Source organism: Nesoenas mayeri (genome assembly GCF_963082525.1).
Source record: "Nesoenas mayeri genome assembly, chromosome: 8".
NCBI classification, from domain to species: Eukaryota; Metazoa; Chordata; class Aves; order Columbiformes; family Columbidae; genus Nesoenas; species Nesoenas mayeri.
Genome location: NC_137554.1, coordinates 17,568,546 through 17,588,582, shown reverse-complemented (window position 1 = coordinate 17,588,582; position 20,037 = coordinate 17,568,546). Strand labels below are relative to the sequence as shown.

Genomic DNA, 20,037 nt, shown 5'->3' with positions numbered 1-20,037 from the left:
TTTGTTCATAATAAAGACAGCTATCAGGTGGTATTTTAAATTCTCAATGGAAAGAGCAAGTATAAGCTCTTTTTATTTTGTAACATCCTCAAGGCTGTCAAGCAACATTTTTGTTCTCTTATATCACCGGCTGATTTCGCAGGCACATGTGTTAATAATCCTATTAATTTATTTGGACTACTCTAGTAAATAGATTCATCCATAGATGAACACTACCATAACACAGGCTTTACATCTTTATCCGCTATGTTATAGTGGATAAAGCACTGTATATGGCACTTGTGTGTGTGATAGCAAAAAAAGCAGAAGCATTATAGGTAAAAGAAGCTTCTTAGCTTGTCCTGTTAGCAAATCTTGAAAAGTCATTTAATCTTTGTTTAGCACAGAAGAACGAGTCTATGTACAGAAAAGTCATCCAGCACACAAACTTCCATCAGCATCTAGTAAGTTGGATAACAGTTTTTTTCGAGTCAGTACAGAAATGCACTGTCTGCAAAAAATAGTTTTGAAATGGCTGAATTTAACAAAGGAGACCTGTAATTAACCCTAACTCAAAACTGTCACACTAATATGTACCTTAACAATGGATAAAATCAAAGTTCATTACTAGAAAGACCTTACCATCGTACTTGTATTTGTAAGATTATTTATGAGCAGTGCATTTTGTAATTAATTTGTTGTCTTATGAAAACGTCAAAAGGTTATCAATGAAGTCCCTTCACAGTAGATAAAACAGAGGAAAACCAGGGCTTTCGTTTTTAATGTATTTAGAAGCTTGAATTTCAAATAAAAATAATTTAGGTTCCTAAACTATGAAACAATTACTGGTTTCTTGTTTATTCTTCTTTAATTGTAGACATTGTCTTTTGCATTCCTTGTTACCATTAATATCTGTTTGAGAAACAAACATACAACAACCTTCAACAACATACACCGGTTTCTCTGAAGTTGCCACAAAACATTTTTCCCATAATAAAGTAAAACATAAAAACACACCCAATATTGTTTTAGTAGATGTATTCCCTGGTGGAGAATACAGTGGTCTTCATTTAGAAGTGGGGCTGCTGCCTGTCACAAAAGCAAGTGCCCAAGATATTTCATGGCTAATTAAAAATGTACTTAGCATTTTCTTTTAATCCAAATGAGCCACAAGGCAGGAGCTCAGACTTTCATTCAAAGTCAAGCATAATCCTTGTTGCCGTAAGTAGAGTTCCACCTCACTGGTGCTTCTACTACAGCTCTGATAAAACTTTTACATTCATGAGTCAAAGGTTAAATAAAGGAGAGGAAATGTTTTCTGTCAAATAGTCAGGTAACCACTAACAGTCCTGAACTATCAGCAGGAATCTAACTTCTAGTAATCAAATAAAACTAAGGAAACTGCCTTTCCGTAGCTAAATGTCTAATGTCTAGGGGCTACTTTTCTGTCTGGAAAATTGACACAAAATGTGTAAAATTGAAACATTCTGCTTCTAAGGGATTTGCCTAAAGGAAGAGTAAGAAAGCTTCAAGCGTGGTCTGAACTGAAGAACTACAAAGGCTTCCCACATAAACCTGTCTTCCTTATTAGAGCATTTAATTTGGAAACATAGGTGACAATTTTACAGTCATAAAATTAATGAAATCTAAGACTGAGCATTTTAATGATGCATTTTGCTTTCCTCTGGATACATAAGGTCAACCTCAGAGTCCATCAACAGTTCCAAGGCTTTTAACAAAACAAATTTCAGTCAAATTATTTTAACTTTGTATTAAAACCGTTCAGGTAATTCAAAAACAATTTCATGTAAGCCTAAAAACATACTGTTCCTACTGCAAAGAGCAGTGATATAGAGAAACAATACCCAGATGAATTGTCTCCTCCTGTTATTCAAAAGTGAACATTTCCACTACACCACTTCAAATCTCAACTGGTAAAATTGTTATTTAAATTAAAATATAAAAAGTAAAACTAGGATTAAAGATCTGGTACAGTATAAGAGCACACAAGGTGTATTATAATACTCCTGTTGTGGTACCCCTCGTTCTAATGAAGCTGCATTAGCTCAATAGTTCGTGGAGAAGGAGAAGGTGATTCATACCAAGAGCCTCACAAAGCAGCTGTGCGGTTTAAAGAAAACAAAACAAAACAAAAATTGCAAAGGAATCACATAAAATATCTGGAGAATAATCCAAGATTTATTTTCTCATCTTACTATGGTTTTCCACTTACTTGCACCTTGTATCTGGCAACTGCAGTCAAGCTCTGCAGAAAATTTGAGCAAAATATTCCAATTTGGGAGAAAGTTTTGCTTACACAATTCACACACGTGTGCATACAAAACATTTAATTTACTTAATTTTTCTGTATTTCACTATCTCCAGTTGTCTTTGTTAAAGCCGCATTCAGCAATCTTAATCTATTCCTCTTTTTTATGGCAATATACATATATGTGCATAGGTAGATGTGTAGTTACACACTGTATTTATGTATTTATGACGCTGCTTTTGTGTGTCTGTAGAAAAGGCTATGACTACTGTGCACATATCTGTGACTGACAAGCAGTTTGAATTGCTCATATAGAGTCATTATTGTATATACACACAGGGAATATAAATTCATGTTATTTTGATATGAGATACATTTTGAAATGTTAAAAGAAATACCCGAGTTTACACCAGCTGAGAATTTGCATCCTTTGCTTTGCAGCACTGCATACAGTATTTAAATGGGTGTATTTCCCTTTGGGTAACTGATTAAATATTTGTTATAATAACATTAGAAGCCAGCCAAACAATGTTAGGAGCACAAGTCAATTTTACTTCAACCTTGTTCTACTCCTGTGCTGCTGAACTGGATGTTCCCATTTCCTCTACAGGCATCACAGGCTGCTAGGCTCCTAATTGAAGTGGCAAATTTGCCTTTTAATTAAAGCACTCTGGCTTTTAATTAATTTAATTAAAAGGGTTTTAGGACAGCTAAACATTTTATTTTTTTTTTATTACCAAAACAATTATCTTAAGGGAGAAAATAGAAATAGCAGAGGGAGAAACAAAGTACTTTACTGAGATCAATTTCTCCATCATCCATCTCTTTTGCAACAAAGTGACATATTGAGAATTATTTAGCCCTGGCATTTCTTACATTAGATGTAGTCTCGCCAAAGAACATGGAAGAGAAACCCAAAAATCATATTTCCAAGGAGAGGAATACAGACTAGTGAAATTTATTGTTAAATTCACAGAATAGTTGTCAAAGATCGTATTAGAAAGCAGAGAATCCACGTAACATTCAAAGCCTCTAAAGCTTCGGTGTATTGCTCTTTGATTTTAAGCAGAGATTTCATATTTTTAAATAGAATTGTTTAGCCTCACACGAGAACACCGTCGCATGGGGATTGGGACCACTTTTCATATTAAATCAGTGGTAAGACTGTTGTAGAGAAATGATACCCTGATAGAGAAGTATAACACAGTATCAGAGGATTCCTAAAAGATAATTTTGTCTTGTATTTTTCTTATATTCGCTCCTTGACTCAATATTTTCTATACCAACTTACCTTAGAATACAGAGGCAGATCTTGCCTCCTGACGTCAAACGGCAAAATCCAAACCTTTGCTTACTTTCAATGTCGGTGAGCACGAAGGTAAAATGCTGTCCTACTTGGTTTTGGGACACCCTGAAAAATCAGATACAGAGCATAAAACCACTAAATTCACACAAAACATAAGCATTTCAGTCATTAGTCTCCAGCACTTTCATGCTCAAGCCTCACTACCCTTCTGTCCTCCTCACCCTCAAGGCTGCCTTCTGTCCCCTCTCCCCAGCTCGGCACAGAAGAGCTCAGGTCATTCCTTCACCCCTGCCGCCAGCTGACATGGGATCCAGCCCTGCTCTGAAAAGACGGGGCACTTCATAAGGTCTTCTCCTAAGTATGGCCTAAGCAGAGCCAGCATGAGCCTGCCTGTTGGCTTTGGGCACACCTCAGCAGTGGGAAATGGTAACCAAAACAATGGTTTTGAATTCTGCAAATAATTTATTAAATGTCGTAATACAGGCCTGACTTAAGTAGCTTCCTCCCCATCCCTCGCTTCAGAACAGCTTCATTAATAACTTCATAAGTTAAAGCCATAGCCTGCCCGTGCACCCACACGCGTCTTCCTCCCTTTTCTGCAGCACACACTGCCCAACAACTTTTTGCTAAGCTAATTTTCCAGTGCAAACTTGTTCGGTTCTAGGAATGCAAAAGACAGAAAATAATCAAGAACAAAGAGCACGAGAGCTAAAATAATAAGTCACAATATCTTCAAGGCTATACCAAAACACGTACCCACTTGAGACAGAATACATTTACACAGAATTTCCCTGCCTGGTGTTCAGCTCCTCTTATCCCAAACTCTGCTCAGTCAGCATTCCCTCGGCAGGGCAGGCTAATCCACCTTGTTCTCAGTTTCTACCTCCCCTCCAGTGCCACCTCTGACTCCTTGCACTCAACTTCCATTCCTGCCCCCCACTTTCCATTTCACAGTATGAATTTTTCACAATGTATTTTTAAGAAGAAATGGCATCTTCACTGCCATGATATGTCTCTCATCGCCTTTATGCTCTCAAGCTGGGTATCTATATCTCTCTTGAGCAGACAAAGAAACCCTGAGAACATGGGACAGACCCACTTTTCTGCATGTACCATATACCGCATGTACCATGAAGACAAGTCCTGGCTCTGCGCCTCTGTTTCACCACGGCACATTCAGGTTGCTCCAAAGTCAAGTGTCCCCTTCAGAGAGAGTCAGCAGCTCCCAGCACTGCTACTGAGCCACAGCAATGGCGCCTAAAAACTTTTCCTTAACGTGAACACCATAACAGGTAAAATGCAATTATTACGTACCAGAATTGCCTAGGCAAAGTGTTATCTAGACTTGCTACTGGAGTGCAGGACCAACTGGTCAAGCTTCAAAACCTTTCTGCAAAGCGCTGGCCTGGTCGGCTATTTGAGGAGAGCATGATCTACTTGCTTGTGTGGGGAGCGGGCACAAATCATCCCCAGCCACCGCTGACCTTCTCCTCACTCATTCCTCCGCCCTGCCTTTGACTTAACTTTCCACTCCTGCCCTGCACGCTTACATCTAATCTTGGTTTAACAATAATAAATCACTAATAGCAAAGAATGTGTGCAAACCCTTATTAACCCTGCAGACTACAATGGGCTCTTTCAAGGTTATTACAGTTCACTATAGGAATAAAAGTAGTTTTTAAAATTTTCTAAGTTCACATCTAAACAATGCAGAAAAGGCTCTTTGGTACCTACAGAGCAGCTAAAGAAACATTTTAAAGATTTTTGTTTACAATTTAGCCATTGTTCAGGCCTAATTTTAAGGCTGCCTTGAGAGAGATGATTAAGGCAGGAATTAAATCTCTTCTTGGAATGAAAACCAGCATTTTTAATCATTAAATTTATCCCTTTTTCTCAATGAGAATTGTTGTTCTTCCAAATCTGTTTAGGACACAGAAGATGTTTGAATTTTTTTTTTCTTCAAACTTTAGGAATTTTTAAAGGCTTTTGAATTTCAGAGAGATTTTTCAGAGACTTCATTTTGAAGTAAGCTTCAAAAAATGAAAGACTTTATGCACGTGAACACAGATTTTGATGACTTATTTTTCAAAGAAAACAAAGTTATTGGTATCATTAATTATAAGGTGTCAAGTACACATACTTGACCAGTGTAACTAAAGTATACACTTCTGATTAAAGCTCTGGCAGCTGCTACCTAAACCTGAAATTTTCAAATGAAAAGCAAACCCCACCAGTCATGCACCCTAATCATGCCCAGGATCAGATAATAGATTAGAAACCATTTCAAGCAGGAATTTCAAAACCAGATGTTAAGGTGGTGGTTTAAGTTGATGGAGAGATTGGGGAGACAGTGACCCTGGGCTGGGTCATCTCCTTCAACTAACTGCTATCCCCAAATCTAAGCCTCACGAACTATTTCCTCCACTTCCAAGCCCACTCCGTGACCCACAGCTCAGGCTCCTGGTCGGGAGGGCTCCTCTGCTCCAACGGAGTTATCTGACTTGAGCTCCGCTACCCAAATCCCCTGACACCTCACACAGCAGAAATAAAAGGAAGAGGAAGAAAACAGCAGGAGATAGGAAAATGTACAGAGCTACCACCAAATAAGAAAATTCCCACAAACAGAAAGCATAGTTAGTTTATAATTGGGGTTATGTTTTCAAAACAGCAGAAGCATTAAAGGAAACCACAACTCATTAGTACAGAGGCTCCCTGTGTGCACTTAGGTCCCAGGAGAAGCCTGTCCAGGGGTCCTGGCCACAGCTCCAGCCCAGGGTCCATGGGACCTCCATGGTGTGCCCACGGTTCCTCTCAGATGGGTCCCCTTCCGCACACACGTGGAAACCAAACAACCCACATTTGGAACCAACAGCTACACTTCCATGGTGCATAGTTCATGCTGCAACCTGTCCTTAGACAATGGGCATTACACACACATACAATAATACAATGAGATAAAGGATGGAAAGAACTCTATTGTATAAAACTGCTGCGGCATTTTTGAATTCACAACCCACCTTGCAAACTGACTGAAATGACTGAAGTATACAGGAAATGCTATAGTTTATTTATTTTCACCCATAGAGCTTGATATATATTCTCAATTATTTACTTTTCATTCTCAACTATTTACTCTGAAGGCAGAAATTTTTGTGTAAATATCTTACAATTGCCTTTCACAAAAATCTACATATCCAATGATTGCTACAGCCATTGTTTTCACTTGTCTTGGTCATAGCTGTGTTTCTGCACACAGACTTTTACCAGAAATTCAAACAGAAACAGCATTAGCCAGGAATAGGAGAGTGAAAGTGATGGCATTCCTGCCATGATTACTCACTGACCCCAACAGATTAGGAGTTAAGTAATATACACAGTAATTCCCACACTTTAGCAATATTCTGCTCCTAATGAGAAATCTTCTACAGAAGCAGCACCATGTCTACACTCCAAAATATAACACTTCCCATGCGACTGGGTGAGTGCAGCAGGGAAACAAATGAGGTATGGATCATCATCTCCATGCTGATCCTACAGGCAGTTTCCAAAGCGTCTTAGCTAAAATGGCATACACACGACACATTCCGCAGAAGAAACATATCCTGGAAAGGAAAACACAAAGGAATGGAAGGAGAGAGGGGAGGTATTTGTGGCAGAGACAAACGAGAGGAGATGCAAAGCACAGACAAAACTGAGGGCTCAAGCAATAACTCAGCAAAACTTCGGACTGCATTTAAATGGGGCCAAAAAGAACAAGAGGAGAATTTGTGTGCTCACCAGTGGTCATCCAGCTAAATAACTGATTGATGTAGAGATAGAGGTGTGGGCGCGCTGCAAAGCTAGGCCTGAGTTTTGGGTTGAGAGTGAAAATATGGAAGACTGCTGGGGAAAAAAAGTGAAGAAAACCATGCAGAATTTGCACAAAGGATTCCAGGAACAAAAGAGAAGACCAAAGTGGGTTTTTGTCTGATGTATTAAAATTAATGCACTAAACACAGAAAAGGAAATTAAAACCTCTATTAATCTCAAGTGGTAAATACTCCAATTCTATATGAAAACAAACAGAAAGGAATTCTGTAGCAGAAAAAAGAAATTATCTGTAAATATACATAAGCAAACTGTTAGAATGTTATACAATTGTGCCATGTAATAAGTCTAAAATAATTTCTTCACAAAAAAATACATAGGTTCTTGGAGTAAATGTTCAATAACTTCTATGATGTAACTAATTTCTTAACCCCTTCAAAATAAAATGTAAGCCATAACTGGCAGTAATGAAATTATGTGCTTGCTTTCAATAAAAAGTTATATATAGATCTCAAAGTTTAGGTCATGGTCAAAACATTACACCATTGTGCCTTTTTTGGGTTGACTTTCAGTTTACATTTAATGGGAGTTACTTATAGATTTTTAAGCACCATTCACAGTATGTACTTTTGATAATTGAAATGAGTAGTATACACAGTAGTGTACACAGACTTACAACATCTGCATAAAAGGTAACACACGTATGCCTGGTGAGATGATGTAAGCAGCATCAAATAGTAAGAACCAATCTCTGTCTACAATCACTGAAGCATAGTGAATAAAACTAAATCAAATACATGTTCTTATTTCATTGACTTTTCCATTCATTTAATAATTGATACAGGTCAGGTGGGAGAAAATAGGTGACAATGATGTTACTACTGTGCTTTAACTTTACTATTTCCATAATTTGAAGAATATAGATTTCCTTCTTTAAGGAGTTTTATTTAGCTAGTTAACAGAAAAGGCAACGCTCCCTCCAGCTCTGCTGTGCAGTAGGGACCCAGAAGCAATCTGTGGAACAGAATCACATCTTTTTCTAGGTATCTTGATCAGCAACATCAGTCGAAGTTATCACTTTTGCACTGGTAATTTCTAGCTCTTACTAAGATCAGATATTGATTGAAGTGGTTTATATACATTTAGTACACACAATACAAGTTGAGAACCTACGCTCTCTGAAGTGCAATATGCTCAATCAATGAAACAGATACTTTGTGTTTCACTTCAATCAAAGCTTTCTGCACAGAAACTGTCATTGAAACTGCCTGTGAAATACTTTAGGGTATTAGGTGTACAGTCTATAACGATCCTCTGTAGAAGAAAGAAAAAAGTTTTATATATATGTATATTCACCAAACAAGTGAAAAGCACATTTACAGCTAGACAAAAACTAAAATACTTGTCACATCTTAAACGTCCATTGGAAAAAAGCCATACAAAAAGAAGCTATAGCAGTGTTTTTCTCAACACTTTCCTATCAGTCCATATTTCAAAACAAAAAATAAAACTGAAAAAGCAGAAGACAACTGAATAGTTTCCTTTAAAAACAGTGGTAATATATGTATACACTATAGAAAATGCCTGAACTGATTAATATATGGTAAATACACCCCACAGCCAGTAAGTTGTGCACACAAACAGCTTGCCAGTAAACAGTCGCCTGCTTTCTTGAATGAGCTGCCAGTATTTCTGTTCTTTTCCCCACAATAGCTCTGCCCCTCCTCCTTGTCCGGCCTCTTTTATACTCTCACAATCCCAAAAGGCCTTTGGTTCTCTCACAAATCCCCCAAACCTCAGCTCCCAGCTACACAAGACACTGCAAGCATGGTGGCTGATTCTGAAGATGCTGCAGCACTGCCTGAGCAGTCAGCAGCCCAAACAAACACTGCAGTTCTGTTCCCATCATCATCTATCTCGGCTTCCAAGAACCTTTCCTCTTCTGTTCAACGCCCAATGCTACAAAATTAGTAGAAGTGTTGCGCCTTTGAGAGCACTGCTTTATAGGTGAGCATGAGCCCATCAGTCAAAAAGCGTGTCTGGGAAGAGGGGCATGGGAGGGTAACAACAGACAAACAATAAACATCCCTTTACTTTTTGGTTTGGTTTTGTTTTTCTCTCTTCGGATACTCTGCAAAAATACACAGCGATCTATGCTTTAAATTCATGTATTCTCACAGCGCATTGATTAAGCTTATCCACGTCACACAAGCAACTAAGTGTCTTCTGAACGGCTGAACAGAAGTAGTTAACACAAGACGAGTTATTTAAAAATAAATTATTTGCTGCCATTGATTATCTTCTTGCCACTGGATGGCAGCAACAGAACCTCACCTTTTTCTGTTATCCTTAAATTTTATTTCCATTATTTATCTTCATTACCAATTTCAAACAGAAGTCTGTACATATCTTGAGCACACTGAAGACTTTAATGCTTTAAAGCCAACACTGTCAACTGTATTAATTAAGTCATTAAAACAGCTTAAAGGATGGTGAGCTTAACCAGTTCAAAACCCAAACAACTTAATTAAATTCAACTATAAAAGACTAAATGAACCCAGTTTACTTCAGGGAAGTTGTGTTTATGAAGGTCTTTATTTTGCCATTGTGTTTCTCTGCAAAGCCTCTCTTTCCTTTACATACACACCACCTTTCACTCCTCAGATGGCAGCTTCTTGCCTTCGATAGATGTTTCTCAACTTTGGGTCTCCATCTGTGACTGATACCAATGTTGTTCTGAAACCAGCTCAGCCTGCACGTTACCTGGGTGTATCTTTCATTAATTATGCAAATCAGGCTTCTCATTCAATCTTTGCTGGTTAGGACAATATGAGTTTTCCAAACTGAGTGAGTAAAATTTATTAAATTAATTGCCATTAATCATTTTGACAAGCCTAACTATTTTAATTAATAAAAATGTTTTATATGAACAATCTAAATGACTGGCAGCATTACATGGAAGCCACATCGTAACTGATACCAGAAAGGTAAGGGCTAATTAATTATAAATAATGGTCTTGATTCTTCTCTGAGAAAAATCAATTATATATTTTGTTACTTCCATGCAATTAAAGACTTAATTTCTTTGAACTCAAACAACATGTTTTCAGTACTGCGCGGTGAGGTTTTACGTCCTGGTGCACCGTAACATTTTTTATGATGCTTGCTGTTTGAAGGAAACTATGTTATATCCTTATATTGACACCAATGGTGTTTACAAATATAACGGCCAAAACTGAGAGCCAGAATGTAGCTCTATCTTGAAAGACATGTCCCTAAAATTCTCTAAGTTTGCATTTTGCTGCGATAATGTCCTACTAGTATTTTCATTCTTAATTGAACACAAAGGACGTGTTCTTCTCATTTGCAGGTGCAAGTTTAGAGAGTACAACATGCTTTCTTTTAAATATTTCCTTGCAATGGTGCTGAATATAATTTTGTAAGAAATATTTTTAAACAAACTATAACTGTACTACATACCTTTCAACGTCAAAAGGAAAGCAGAACTTTGGAACGCTGTTCAGCACTTCCTGTAAATGGAAGTGAAAGAAATAGAGTTAGCATTTTGAAAAGGCTTTCATTTGTATTTGATAACAACCGCCCTACAGCTTGCTTTTAAAAAATATCCAAAAATAATCATAACAAATCATAAATTCAGGGAATATATGATTGCAAAACATACAGCACACGTTCCTGGACTGAAATAATTGATTATTAAAAAGGAATTAAGTTTGTGCTATGGCAGATTGCAAAGACAATGCCATAGAAGCCCCAGGAGGGAAAGGCCTGGCCTGAAGGGTATTAACACCCTTCACATCCCCGCTGGGATTCCCTTCAGCAAGGCCATATGGATTTTACAAGAAGCACCACACCATATGGGTAAGCCACGTCTGCTGCTACTTGTACCACAGACTAGCCACAGGGACTTCTGACAGATCCTGGCTCAAAAATACAAATGTTGTTTCAATTAAAATGCAGGCAGAGAAAAGGGAATGAAGTTGGCAGCAGAATGAATTGCAGAGAGGTATAACAACTCTATACATGTTCCATAGTCAAATGCTGAAAGTGATGGAAATCATCTGCTGGTCCGAAGGAGAAATTTATATGATTAACCCTTTGGGTTTCACAAGCAAGCCTCGCTATTAATAAAGGGAAGCAGGGGGGTGAAATCCACCGGATCTACATTCGTACTATAATACAAAAGGATAATGTCACTCTTTCTTGCAGAATTTTATTTAAGAAGCTGTTTAGTGGCAAATAAAATGTGTTAATTAAAATATAAAAATGCTCCCAAACTAGTCAACATTTTCTTTAAAAAAAAAAAAAAAAGTGAACGACCAGATCAGTTAACAGCAAGTACTAAACAACGACCTTACAAGATCCCAGAAAAACAGGTTTTACTTCCTTTCTCCCAACTGGGAAAATGAACCCTCTGTGAAACGCTCCAGCTAAGGAGAGACAATTGACCCTAACACAGTTGGTCAGCAAAGCTGCACAACTCCTTCTCTGCAGCAGAACAACAAAGAGACAGGTACCCCGCTGCAGTCACCACTCGGCACACAAGGTGCCTGTTTTCAGAAAAATGTGTGTTGATAGCAAATTTCCAGAGCTGCATGTGGGGGTTTAAGAACTTGATCCAAGATGTTAGCACTCTCCAGCCTGAACCCTCTGTTTACTGCACAGTGAACAGTCAACTCCCATTAGGGGAAATTATGTATTTAAATTCCTACACACTGCAATGACTATTTACTTCAAACATTTGCCTGGCTCGGTGGATGGTGTAAAACATGAAGGAGTCATGCCAGTTCCTCAGCAAGGAACAAATAGTTCAGGAGAAACATGCCTCTGAATACAACATGCATATGTTAGTTGCAACATTTTAAAGGTATAGGGTGTGCTCCAGTAAATCATTGCACAAAATGGAAAAGTCAATTTTCTAGAATTTCTAAGTCCAAGAAATCTCTGGAACATTTACTTTGTCAGAACAGGTAAAGAAGGGTATGAAAGCCACATGTTGTGTTTTGGGAAAGGTTATTAACTTAATTACGAACAATAGCAGTACACATAATATTCTCCAAAAGAAACTGCTTAAGCACCATCCCAACTGTTGTGAGCAGCCGCTGCAGAAGGGTGAGGGGCAAAATACAAACAAGGCAGGTAAATATTTGAATTTCTGTAGGCATGAAACATGCACACATGATTCTTGTAGTAGTAACAATGAACTCTAACAAAAGAAAGCAAGCAGAACAGGGTAATCAAAACTTTTAACTTAGAAATATCCTAAACATTTCCAAATAGCTTCTCACTTCAGGCTCATAAAGCTCGCTTTTCACATTCCAAATAAATAGCATTTTATTTAAATTCTCTTTCCAAATCTGCACCTATTCTCACACTATAGGAAGTCATTTTCTCCTTACTACTGAGGATTTTAATTGCTGCCTGGTGAGCTTAGCACTGACTCAGAATTGGGTATGGAAATGTATTCATTTATGTTCCCCATTGTATTCTCTCAGAATAAATTATCACACAAGAAAAAGAAAACAAAAACAAAAACACCAAAGGTATTAGCTCAATATTTTGACTAAACAACCTGAAAATTATGGGGCTGTTTTGCAGCATTTTCCAGGGAATCTGCGGGACGGGGTTTGCCCCCACTCTGCTCCATCCCCCCCGGCCAGCACAACTTCTGCAGAGCAGCCTCCGCTCGCCTCCCAACTGGCAGGAGCATCCCTCGGGGGACAAGTCTTTAAACATCCGCACTCTTTAAAATTCAACCAGCCAGCAGGTCTATAGACTGGTGTATAAACAGTATAGACAAAAAAAAAAAATCCCCTCTCAGCTTATGTCAGTGACAAAGCAGCTCAGCAGTTGACTGCTTCTCCCCTGACAGCATAAGCTGGGTTTACACAGATCAATAGATGGAAGTCCTACCTAGCTTCCAGCGCTCAGCGCTCGCCCTTAATTACAGGTGCTATTCTGATTTTTAAAATGGAAGAAAACAAGGTGCCCCCAAGATGCTCCTAGACAAATTTAAAATGCAAATGACATTATATACACATTCACATACACAGTCACTATTCATGTACAACCACAGCTGATACTTTCAGTAACCTCTCTATTGAATTAAATTTGAGCTCTGGCTCCTAATGGGTCATCATTTTCAAGGATCCAATACAACTCAGCCAGGACTTCCTCTTGAGTCAAAATACACATCCTCAGAAAAAGAATAATGTATTTATTGTCTTTTATTTTCAAAGCTTCATAACAATATGTGTTTATTTCTGAAGACAAAAGGTTGGACAAGTCTTCAGAAAGCAAATTATCCTTTATTCACATGTCCAGAGACTGCTTCCTTCTCTTGCTCTCAGAGTGTTAGTGCTTTCAGAAATGGTCACTGTTTCAGAAAGAAAAGAAATTTTATACAGGTGGAAGAGGACAATGTAAAAAAGCAAAAACAACAACAACAACAAAAAAAGACCCACAGAAGTAAAATATTTCTCTTTACTTTCAAACACCAAATAAACATATACAGTTGCATACACAATTGAGTTTCATTGCTAAGTGAAAGGACAACTATCTAATTCCTTACACAAACTCCAAGAGAAAGAGGAATATCACAAGATGACTGTCATGCAAACCACAGCATGCTGCTTCCCTCTCACAAAGCTTCAACAAAAATGGAAATGGTATTTAAGAAAATATTTCCTTTATGTCCATAGCCCAGCAGCAGAAACTTGCACTCTCACAAGCTCATGGTCCAGTGGTTTTATTAATTCACTTTCACAAAATGCACTACACACCTCCAGCCTACCCTGGTCATGCTCACTGGTTCTGCATTGAGACGATATTACAGTAGCCTAAAAAGTAAGATTTATTTAGCGTTCCTTGCTTATTTTCATAGCCATACAGCTAATTCTGTGTGTCATCATTTTATAAAGCAATGTAAAATCTGGTAGAAGATGATTCGGAACTTGCGCAAGCCGGTTTTCTGCAGAAAAGCTCCTGATAACTCACAATCTTGCCCTTAAGTGAAATTACTGGTTAGTCATTTTGGTTAGATTCAAGATAAACACCATATTCCTTATTAACTAGAAAAGTAGGATTTTTTTTTTTTTAATAATATCACAGTCAATGGATACAAGCATACAAAACCTTCATGGCTGTTCAGAAGTCAGTAATCAGAACTGCAAACCATTATTTTATTTCCAGTCTAGAGTCACCCACCAAGAGCAGCTTCACCTTCCGAGGGAAAGCTCAGAGCACCAACACTGAGCTCAGCATCTCTTTGCACACTTAGAGCCTGCCAGAAACAAGTGGGCAGTCTGACCCCACTGAGCTAATTGACAGGTTTCTCTTAAATTAATGAAGTTAGAATTTCATTACACTTCACTTTTCATATTTTCATCCAACAAGGCAGAGTGACAGTATCACACAAATTCATACAAACTGTATTGGTTTAGAAAAGCAAGCACATATGAGGTTCTGACTGTTAATTTGCTATTCTGAAACGAAAACAGAGGTACCTCAAAGAGGCGTGCCTATCTGTAAATATACAAAGTTGTATACATGGCAGAGCACAGTGATCTGGGAGAATACTCAGTTCCTTTTCCACCTGAACAAGACACAACTGGATCTCACTACAGCTGGCACAAGGTACATGAGCTGCTTCTACGGCAAAATTGCACCAGATTCGACACATATTACAGAATCAACTTATTAGTGTGTCCCTATGGAAGTGTAAACGGGTTTTTGCACTTCAACTTACGCATTTCAACTGGTTACCTTTTTCTGTGTAGATGAGGCCTGATGATGTGAAGAATCAACAGAAATTAAGTTCTACCTATGGAAAGAGCATCTCTGGAGAGAAAGGGAACAGCCTCGCACTGAGACACAGTCACACCGTGTCCATTCCAGACACATGCCAGGATACCCAGCAAAGAAATGGCCTAATAGATGGTAAGCAAGATAATTTGAATTATTTAATTACATAATCCGGACCAGGCTACCAAAATCATTCATATAAACTAGCGTTCAAATAGCTAGCTAGCTATTCTCATCTCTGTGTTCTATTTTGAGACAAAAATCAGCTCAAGAAATATCAGTTACAGAAGCACAAATACATGGTCATCCACTACAAAATGCTTTTGCACTTCCTCCCCATTATTTTTACTTCTTCAGCTGTGTTCTTTCTCAGTAACAATATTTTTCTAGTTTTTGTCTTTCTCTTATTTCTCCAGCTTATTTTTGTGAGGTCCTTCTCCCCACTCCTTTTCACTGAAAGAGGAAAACCTTTTTTTTGTCAGTCTTTTATCTTTGTCGTATCTACTTTATTAAAGTCTTCAGGTTTTTTTCACTCATCTGACAAAAGCTATTTGCTATTCTATTTTATTATTGCTTGTAATTGTCCTTCAAAACTCTTACTATACTTTTTTCTTGCTAGAACTTCCTCTCCCCACTAACCTCCCTTTAAAGGTCTTTTCTTGAAACCCTTGATGGCAGGTCTCTCTTTTGGTTCTTCTTACCAGTTTTCCCTACTCAAACCTCCAGCTTCAGCCTCAATGTCCCCTCTTCTTCACTCTTGACCCAACTCGCTCTCTCATCTTTCCTCTATGAGGACTCTATTTTACCACTCCTTACCATACTTTTCAGTCACTCTGTGCCTGTCCAAACACACAAATAAGAGGTCTGCTTGAGATTTAAGACTGTCATGACAGGTATTTCTGACTCAAACCAGTGACTTCAGTGGGAATAATTAAATGCTTAAAGTTAAGCACAGATTTAGGTCCATTATTAAATCAAAGCCAGGCTGCTTAGCATCTTGCAGTGTTGAGCCCTTCATCGTTACGGCTCAACGAAGGTGAAATTCTGATGCTGCCACATAAAACAGGTGATGAAAAGGCAAGCTCCGGCCTCGCCGCTGACTCTTCCTTTTCCTTCCTCTGAAGCCGCGCACACCCACAGCAGGGACCCATGCGGAGTCAGCAGCTGCAGTTGGATTTCAAAGACTTAGCTCTTACCTCTGCTAAAAATCTCATCAGAAAATTGTAGCTACAATAAAGGCCCAAATGGTTTGAATAATAAAAAAAAATTAATCTTGGATTACATTCACAGAAATCCAAAGGTCTAAAGTATGGAAGTCATTATCAGGCCTCCATAGCTATTTTTAACCTCTATGTGCCTCTCCCCCAAGTGCATCATTCAGTGATCACCCCTCGTTCTGTAGGGTTACAAATAAATAAATAAATAATCAGCTGCTTTCTGAACACATAGAGCAAAATAAGAATACAGCGATTGAATGCAAATGGTTTAGGTTGGAGATGCAAAGCTCTTTGAAGAAGTAAATAAATATGTACCTTAAGGTTACAGAACTTCATTTTTGCAAGAATTAACCACTAAATTACACGGCTTATTTATTGCTTTTAAAAACCTTTTTTTAAGTCAGAAATCTCCAGTTTAAAATATTTTAATTAGCATTTCCACATTTGTTAAATACAGTGCACATATTTAGAATTTTTAGGAGCTCAGTGCTACCTGTGGAGACTGCAAAGCAGAACTGTACAACTACGTGACTCTACCAAGCTCTCTGCAACACAAGCAACACCCTTCTCCAACCTTCATGAATCACTTGAAACAAGAAAGTTTTCCAGACTCAGCAATGAGTCCCACTTTGTATACTGCAAAGAAACACAACCAGTACTTGACCTTCTGCATTTTTGCCTTTGGATATTTCAAATCTTCCTCTAGTTCTAAAGGCAAACTACAAAGAACACTCTGAAATTGTTTCAGAGAAATATTGATATTTAATAGTAATTACCAATTGGCCTTCTAGTCATATTTATGAGGCAGTCTCATAAAAGTCACATGCACATAGCATCATTTCATCTGCTCCATAACACCCCAGGGTGACTGCTGCCATGACATGAAATGTTGGAGGCAACACAACTGTGTGATACAGGAGTTTCAGTGCTGTGTGGGTGACAAAACACAGACCCATAGATGTGCTCTCTAAGCTCCAACTCTTGCAATATTTCTATTCAAAGAAGATAAAAAAATTTGTGCAACCACAGCTCCCTCAAAACAGACTGACTCTTTCCAGCTCACAGAGTAAGTTGTGGATAGTGCTGTGTTTTCTGACAACTAATTCTATACAAATACCACTGACACCTCGGAGTTCCTACATCCCTGACAAACATCTAAAGGAGAAGGTGATTCTGGACCATGTAGCAGAAGCTCTCAGTAATGGATTCAAGAAAAATGAAAACCACTAAGATGAGCCGTGTACACATTCCTACAATTGTTACCTGTTTTGATCCACTGAACACAAATTCTACTCTGCTGCTTAGAACAATTTTTGATGCTCATTTAGTTGGCTGACACACAAACTGGCGAGGCTCTACACCCTGTGACTGACATTCAGAAGAATCAGGTTGCTTGCAATGTTTAAACAACAAGCCCTGGAGAAGGCAGCCTGCTCTCTCAAAAGTGTCATGTCTTCATCTTTCTAAAGTTTATTCAGAGCACTATTTGTTGTCTAAAACAAATGTGGAGTTGAATACTTGCGAAAGAGGAGGAGATCACTTAATAAATTGCAATCAGAGTTCATTTCTTCCTGCTCCCTGTCTCTTCTCCACTTGGCCACCTCCCAGTTACACGCCTCAGGGGAGGAGGGAAGGATGAGAAGGTTGGTTCCCCTCCCGGCCCGGCCAGGCAGGTGGCTGGAGATGGTTGGTAGCTCGGTCTGGCTGCTCTGTGCTCTGCAGTGCAATGGGAACGCAGGTAGGTCACGGAGACTGATGAGGCAGCAGGATTGTGTCTGCCACTGAACTTACAGATGATCGTTGCAACATCACTTAGAACTAACAGCACATGAAATACAGACAAAAATAAATACAGTATGCTCCTGCCCTGTACAGCAGACTACGGCTGCAGACTTCACTGCTTTTAAAGTATCTTTCAATGGCACCTTACAATGGGAAAAGAACAAATGTATTAATTAGCCCCAAGTACTTTATAAGGCATTGTTAATCCCACTGTCCTGCAAGACTGAAGAATAAGTAAGTTTTCCTAAACAACCACAGAATAAGTTTTTTAAAAATCAGATTTTTACCAAGTTATAAAATGTTGGACTCTCCATTTGTCTAATTGTTCCTGAATCGCATCATGTAACCAGTTAAAAATAAAGCATATTTCAGCCAGATTTGTGTCAGCATATAAGCACCCAAAGTTCACTTTAAAATAACAAGTTCAGTTAGAAATAGCTGAATTGTTAAAATCATGTGAAGTTCAGTACAAGTAAATTTACCTGCTGAAAAAAACCCAAACTTTCCCAGAACTCGTAATAAAAACATAAAAACTGACAATGCTATTCTAATGGGAATTTCCTTGGGAAGAAGAAGTGTAGATGGAAATCTTGCCACCCACCCCATTACTGGTAAGGCAAACAAAAATAAGAGAAATAATACTTCCCCATATAGCACTAGCAAACATATAATATTTGTATTCCCTGCACCAATGAACAGCTTCCCCTTACTTCCCTGACCTCTGTCAGGGACACCATTATTCCCCAGGCAATATCAGAGTGCTGGGAAAAACAGGAAATACGCTCTTCCGTCTCCACTCTTGAGACTACTATGTGGGCAATATTTAACTTTTAAAATAGGAGAATATTTAGGGAAAAAGCGACTTTTTATTAATATATACTTTCAATGACAGCATCTCTAACATTATCTGGAAACTCAGAGAAATTGTCTTAAACTAGAGGTAAGGTAGACATCACTTTCAAAATCCAAATATGTAAGCCTTTGAAGGACACATTAAAATCCATGTGTCATCCTGCACAGCTAAGAGGGCAGAAATATTTATTTCAGTCAAGACTTCTTAAGATTTCCCACTGCTTACAACACCAGTGACGATGCAGTGACATGGAGAACTTCCTGCACAGCCTGTTCAGATGCTGCTTCTCCAGTGGTGAAAAAATAACCACCATAAAATAAAGCACATATTAAAATTGGTTCTTATTTGTTTCACCTGTTAAGATTCTCATTCCACATTGGAATACTCTGATAGCACAGGACAGAAAAGATACTATTTGGAACATGCCCAACTCTGCTTATTCAGTATTTGCTCCGTCCAGCCCGGCCTAGGATGTCTCCAGGGATGGGCCATCCACTACCTCTCTGGGCAATCCAGACCAGTGTCTCACCACTCCCACTGTAAAACAATTCTTCCTCATGGCTAGCCTGAATATTCTTCTCAATCATCACGGAAAGAAATTTTTTAAAGTAAAATTAACTATAGAAGTATGCTTCTAATAATAAATAGCCACATTTCCATAAAAATGAAATATACTGAAAAAAGTAATAAAATTTCAAGCATAATACTCTACTCTTGATGACAATTGATACATTTCAGATTGAACTCCAAGTATATTTTGCTCCAAATATATTCAAAAATCTTTTTCCTCCATAAATTCTAGCATGTCACTGGAGCCTTCAAACTATGCATAGTACTAATTATAAAAAACAAACTAAAAAAAGCAACTTCAATTTTGATGGAAGTAGCCAAGGCAGAAGACCCACAACATGCAGCACCCAGGAAACCAGAAAGAAAGGCCAGAAGCAAGAAAAGAATAAGAAAATGTTTGATGTAGAAGGGAGAAAACAGCAAAATGGATTGA

At 38.3% G+C, this 20,037-nt stretch overlaps 1 protein-coding gene across 2 annotated transcripts in view; it reads right to left on the bottom strand.

Moving 5' to 3' along the window:
• Positions 1 to 20,037, bottom strand: part of DENND1B (DENN domain containing 1B) — a gene marked incomplete at its 3' end in the record, with an annotated part of 148,173 nt that overhangs the window by 79,663 nt on the left and 48,473 nt on the right. For both annotated transcript variants that reach the window (XM_080349120.1, XM_080349121.1), the window contains exons 4-5: positions 10,842 to 10,891; positions 3,540 to 3,659 (exon numbers count right to left, since the gene is read on the bottom strand). In XM_080349120.1, coding sequence (XP_080205246.1) covers positions 3,540 to 3,659; positions 10,842 to 10,891 — 170 coding nt within the window. The remainder of the gene's footprint in view (positions 1 to 3,539; positions 3,660 to 10,841; positions 10,892 to 20,037) is intronic.